Source organism: Salvelinus namaycush, chromosome 2, assembly GCF_016432855.1.
Source record: "Salvelinus namaycush isolate Seneca chromosome 2, SaNama_1.0, whole genome shotgun sequence".
NCBI classification, from domain to species: Eukaryota; Metazoa; Chordata; class Actinopteri; order Salmoniformes; family Salmonidae; genus Salvelinus; species Salvelinus namaycush.
Window position 1 is genome coordinate 10,756,659 of NC_052308.1, and position 6,709 is coordinate 10,763,367.

Genomic DNA, 6,709 nt, shown 5'->3' on the forward strand with positions numbered 1-6,709 from the left:
GTTTTGATGTCTTCTCTATTACACTATTATCTATAATGTAGAAAATACTAAAAAGAAAAACCCTTGAATGAGTAGGTGTGTCCTAACTTTTGACTGGTACTGTATAGCCCAAGTATTTAAAGTCTGTTTCAGTCAATTGGAATGGAGATATCGTTTCTAAGTTGATTGTAGAGGGGATATTCAAAGGTAAAGCCATGGATTTATCTGTGTTAATTTTGTACCGACAGGCTACCATATTCAGGTATGATGTCCATTACTTCAGTGACAGATGTCTCTGGTTTAGACATGTATAAAAGCACATCATCAGTAATTAATGAAATTCTATGATCTGCGTCACCCATAGAGATGCCCCTAGACCTTATTGCATCAGCAAGTGGTTCTATGACTAACGAGAACAGAGCAGGAGATAAAGGACAGCCTTGGCGATAGCCCCTACCGATAGAAAATCTTTCTGATAATTTACCATTTGTGTTAACTGCCGCTGATGGGTCAGAATAAAGTAATTTTACTAAATTAATAAAACTGTCACCCCGATTGACTTTTTCTAATACCAGAAACAATCATTTCCACTCAACTCTTTTCAGCATCGAGAGACAATGAGGGTCTTTCATTCTGCCAAGATGGTTTATGATATTAAAGCACGTCTCACATTGTCCATTCCAAATCTGGATTTGACAAAGCCATGTTTAATGAGGTCTGGAGTAGGACTTCCAACCTGCGAGCAAGTGTTTTAGCAACTATTTTAACATAGAATCCTAGCAAACTGCAGTTTAATGGGTTTTTGCCCTTTTATAGAAACAGGCTAATGGATGCAGTTTTCTAGGACTCTGGTATGATGTCTGTTTCAAACATCATTTAGAGCAGGCATGAAGATAGGCCAAATCTCAGGCAGAACATCTTGTAGAACTCTGCCGGGAAGCCATCAAGGCTGGGTTTCTTGCCAGAAGGCATTGCCTTAACAGTTTCCCAAACCTCTTCAGGAGTAAAGGGAGCATTTAGTCTATTTCTATGCTCATCTGATATACTGTAGTGGGCAAGATGATCTTATTCAGATATTTTGTAATTTTGTTGTTAGATCTTGTACATTGTGAAGTATAAAGAGATTTTTAGAAGTCGCAAAACATATTATTGACAAGCAATGGATCATAAGAAGTATAGCCATCTGCCATCCTTATAGACTTAATCGATCTTTCGTTCTGTTATTTTTTAAGTTGGTGTGCAAGTAGACGGCACGGACGGTTACCGAACTCAGAATATTTTTGCTTGGTAAAAAACAATAGTTTTTTTGACGTGCTTTGTATGATCTAAATAGAGTTTGGCCTCAGCATAAGCTAGTGACTTCCTGTTCTCCTGGGTTGGTTGTTGTTTATGAAGAAGTTCTACAGGCTTTACTTCAGCCTCCAACCTTTCCCTATTTTCCATCCTAAACTTCTCGATCAGAGAGGCTTGGGAAATTATACAACCCTTTATGGTTGCTTTAGCAGCCTCCTAGACAATTGCAGCTGAGACAGGAGAGAGTTGGTTCTCGAGACAATGTGATAATTTATCTTTTATCACAGAGCAGAATCCTTTATTGTTAAGCAGAGATGTATTTTGTTTTGGGATTGTTTTGCCAATTTCATTATCTATATACACTGTGTGCATGGTCAGAAATGACTATAGAACCAATATCACATGACTGGACAACATGCATGTAAGTAGAGGGCATAAAAAATTGCCCAATCTAGAAAATGAATTATGGGGCCTAGAGTAGAAAGTATAGTCTCTGACATTAGGATTTAGCTCTCTCCATATGTCTACTAAACCAGATGAATCACAAATGTTTCTAAGAGTATTTGAGGCTCTATGATTCGAGACTGGAGCAGCTGAAGATTTATCCAGTTAATCCAAAGTACAGATAAAATCTCCTGAAATAAACCCAAGTCCCTTTGGTGGAGTATGTGTTCGGGGCATATACATTTAGTATAGTAAGATGTTGACCAAGTATATTACCTGTATTCAAAATAAATAGTCCTTCAGGGTCTGTAACTTGGTGCTCAAATAATAAATGGGACATTTTATTTCCAAGGATGGCAGCGCCTCTTTTGTTTGAACTAAAATAAGAAAAATACACCTGGCACACCCAATCCCACTTCAGCATGTTCTGGTGAAGATAAATGGGTCTCCTGTAGCATAGCAATTGAAACCCTTTCCATTTTTAAGAATGTTAGAATTTTCTACCTCTTGACCACATGCCCCGAACATTCCAGGAGACTGCTTTAAATGAACTGTTTATGTTTCAGTAGTGTTAAATAATAACTTAACTCAGACTGAGTAGTGCATCACATAAGAATACAATTTTGAAACCCCCCACTGCCGAGTCCCCAAATGAAACGACAGACACCAAAAACAGTATATACCCTGTTTTCTGTCATGTTGTTAACAGGAAGCCCACTAAGGGTTTTTAAGAAGTTTAATTATGTCCTATATTGAATAAAGGGGAATTAGCATAGATCTATGGACATGTGGAGGACAAATGAATGAATAACCTGATCTTTTACATTTTCCTAAACATTATCGCTATTGCACTCATATGCATGTACCCGAACACACACACAATACAGTCACATGTAGCCTAGCCTATACAGTACCAGTCAAAAGTTTGGACACCTACTATTTTCTACATTGTAGAATAATAGTGAAGACATCAAAACCATGAAATAACACATATGGAATCATGTAGTAACCAAACAAGTGTTAAACAAATCAAAATATATTTAATTAACATGTTTGATTCTTCAAAATAGCCACCCTTTGCCTTGATGACAGCTTTGCACACTCTTGGCATTCTCTCAACCAGCTTCACCTGGAATGCTTTTCCAACAGTCTTGAAAGAGTTCCCACATATGCTGAGCACTTGTTGGCTGCTTTTCCTTATCTCTGCAGTCCAACTCATCCCAAACTATCACAATTGGGTTGAGGTCTGATTGTGTAGGCCAAGTCATCTGATGCAGCACTCCATCACTCTCCTTCTTGGTCAAATATCCCTTACACAGCCTGGAGGTGTGTTGAGTCATTGTCCTATAGAAAAACAAATGAAAGTCCCACTAAGCGCACACAGATGGGATGGCGTATCGCTTCAGAAAGCTGTGGTAGCCGTGCTGGTTAAGTGTGCCTTGAATTCTAAATTAATCACTGACAATGTCACCAGCAAAGCACCCCCACACCATCACACATCCTCCTCCATGCTTCACGGTGGGAACCACACATGCAGAGATCCTCCGTTCACCTACTCTGCGTCTTACAAAGACCAACGTAATTAGAGCAGTAAAAATACATATTTTGTCATACCCGTTGTATATGGTCTGATATACCACGGCTGTCAGCCAATCTGCATTCAGGGCTCGACCCACCCATGTTGTAATTGTGATGTTTGTATTTTTTTCTCTCAATTTTTGACTGCCTTTTTGTTTAATGTTTTACTCTATCCTTATTCATTTTATTGCTGTGGTGCACTTTGTCTGGTTGTCTATGTAACCCCTGTTAATAGAAAATAACATTTTAATAAAAAGATCATTACAAAAAAACTACAAAAACTACAAAAAACTATTCACACAATGAAACTGGCAGGAGACAGCTGAGCCATTGTGGAGAGAGACTTGCCTATATCTTCGCCACACACCCCTCCCCTTCTTCTTGTCTCAACATTTTAAATTATACTCAAGATACTATCTTAACACATATTTTAGATCCTTTTCACTGACAACAGCAATTCAATAATCAGCTAGGCCTATTGCCAAGCGCGCTGCCCAAATTGCAGGCTTCCCAAATAGGCATAGGCCTACGAGCTTGTGATTTGAAACAATCCAGTTATTTTTTTAAAGAAGCTAATGATCCTCGATTCCTCATGCTTTCTGGAGAAAGTATTTCCATTTGCTTCCCTATTTGCTTCCCTGTTTTCATATCATCTTTCTTTCGTTGTCCAGAAGCCAAAGGCACAATCCTAGTCATATTAGCAACCCATCCTAGTTGTTACATCTTTAGATTCCACTTTCTCAAATGGCCGGTAAATAAAAAATTTCCCGGTTATGGAAACTGGTCTGTCATGAGTACTCTACTAACATACTTGGAGAGTATCCAAGTCAAGCCTGAGAATATTTGGCTTTTAATTAGATGTAGACGTGACAACTGGAAAAAATGATGTTGCTTTACAGAAAAGTTATCATTGATATTATTCTCTCTCTCTCTCTGTCTTTTAATTGATCGTAGTGAGCTTGAAGGCATTGCTCTGTTGTTTAGGAGAATACATGGAATACACAAGAAATACATTATGACAAAGGTTGGTGTTGTTCTGTAAAAAGGTCGTAAATAGATTGTCAGAATACATTTACAGTTGACTACAGATTTCTCAATCAGGGCAAATGACACAGGAAACAAAAGAAGTCACAGGAATATTACCTCTGATGATTGGTTTGCAGTGAAATATCACCTGGGCTGTGTGTGTCTGACATTCTCCAAACTCCACAACTATATTTTACATTTACGTTTTTTTTTTGTTTACTGATTCAGAGTAGGTCTGCCAAGTAAAACACTCTCAACCCCGTTAACCCCCCCCCCCCCCTTAACCTCCCCGCCCCACCACACACTTAGACCACTGCTCCCGAGTGGCGAGCAGTGCATCTCAGTGCTAGAGGTGTCACTACAGACCCTGGTTCGATTCCAGGCTGTATCACAACCGGCCGTGATTGTGAGTCCCATAGGGCGGCGCACAATTGTCTCAGCGTTGTCCGGATTAGGGTTTAGCCGCGGTAGGCCATCATTGTAAATAAGATATTTTTCTTAACTGAATTGCCTAGTTAAATAAAAGTTAAATAAATAAACACACACACACACCTCTGTTTTGGCTCAACTTCATGAGAGCTTGTACCTGAAGTCCCCATTGACAAAGTGATTTGTTCCCCTGTGCTCACCCTGCCTGCCCCTGAACTGACAAGAAAGGAGCTGTGCTGGCGTGACTTTGTTGTGCCCTGTCTGAGCAGCCCAGATAGCACCTCTATCTCGCTGCCTCTCCCCACCTGTTACTAAGCTTGTCACTGCCTCCTCCACCTGTGTAATAAAATTAGCCTCAGCCGAAGGAACTGAGAGAGCAACACATAATTGCATAGCAAGAAACGAATGGGAAAGCTGGGAATGAAAGAGAGTCGCTGTTGATATGGGTTTAGCCCCCAAGTCGAACAGTAGAGAGCGTCTCGGTACACAATACACAGACACACACACACATACTCACACACACACATACACACGCATAAACACACACATACATACACACCTAAACACACACACACACAACCTGCTGAGATGTTAACCCTTTGGAAGGTCAAATGTACAGTTTCAGAACTGGAGATTGCATTTTAAATGTATACAATACTGTATTTTAAATACAGTATTTCATATTTTCTACTATTTCTCTCTCCCTATTTCTCTCTTTCTCCCCCGCCCCTCTCTCTCTCTCTTTCTCTCTCTCTATAGTTACGGGGACATGGTGCCCAAGACGATCGCAGGGAAGATCTTTGGTTCTATCTGTTCTCTGAGCGGGGTGCTGGTAATCGCCCTGCCTGTTCCCGTCATCGTGTCCAACTTTAGCCGCATCTATCACCAGAACCAGAGAGCTGACAAACGGCGTGCTCAGAAGGTACAGGTGAACACCATTCACCTGATGGATCACCTGCATCCGGCTGTAGGGAGGCAAGGGGTGTGTGTGTGTGTGTGTGTGTGTGTGTGTGTGTGTGTGTGTGTGTGTGTGTGTGTGTGTGTGTGTGTGTGTGTGTGTGTGTGTGTGTGTGTGTGTGTGTGTGTGTGTGTGTGTGTGTGTGTGTGTGTGTGTGGATGCGACACCCCTCGCCCCCCTAACTTCAGAGGCTATCCCCGGCCCGCTAGACCTCTGGCATGCAGCAGAGAGACAGATGTGAGAGGTTACGCACTAGGAACTGCTGGGGGGTCGATGGGAGGCCCTTGTTCCAGCATCACACAATCAAACCACCATTTAGCAAAGGATCATTAGTTTAATGTCAGCGGCAAAGATCTGATGACAAATCTGCTCTGTTTGATGAAAGGCAGAAAGGACATTTTGGACATTTTCAGCTGGGTGTTCTCCTATTAAGTACGTGCTCGTGTCTGAGTAGCAGATTTATTTATTTATTTTTATTTCACCTTTATTTAACCAGGTAGGCTAGTTGAGATCAAGTTCTCATTTACAACTGCGACCTGGCCAAGATAAAGCACAGCAGTTCGACACATACAACAACACAGAGTTACACATGGAATAAACAAACATACAGTCAATAATACAGTAGAAAAAAGAAAAATCTATATACAGTGAGTGCAAATGAGGTAAGATAAGGGAGGTAAGGCAATAAATAGGCCATGGTGGCGAAGTAATTACAATATAGCAATTAGACACTGGAATGGTAGATGTGCAGAAGATGAATGTGCAAGTAGAGATACTGGGGTGCAAAGGAGCAAGATAAGTAAATAAATACAGTATGGGGATGAGGTAGTTGGATGGGCTGTTTACAGATGGGCTATGTACAGGTGCAGTGATCTGTGAGCTGCTCTGACAGCTAGTGCTTAAAGCTAGTGAGGGAGATATGGGTCTCCAGCTTCATTGATTTTTGCAGTTCGTTCCAGTCATTGGCAGCAGAGAACTGGAAGGAAAGGCGGCCAAAGTAGG

The 6,709-nt window shown here is 40.9% G+C and overlaps 1 protein-coding gene across 1 annotated transcript in view; it reads left to right on the plus strand.

Annotated features, from left to right (window-relative positions):
• LOC120020360 (potassium voltage-gated channel subfamily D member 3) overlaps positions 1-5,916 on the plus strand; it is a 103,203-nt gene extending 97,287 nt beyond the window's left edge. Inside the window, exons 2-3 of the mRNA XM_038963960.1 lie at positions 5,509-5,671; positions 5,896-5,916. Of these exons, the coding sequence (XP_038819888.1) occupies positions 5,509-5,671; positions 5,896-5,916 (184 nt within the window). The remainder of the gene's footprint in view (positions 1-5,508; positions 5,672-5,895) is intronic.
• The last annotated feature ends 793 nt before the right edge of the window (positions 5,917-6,709 follow it).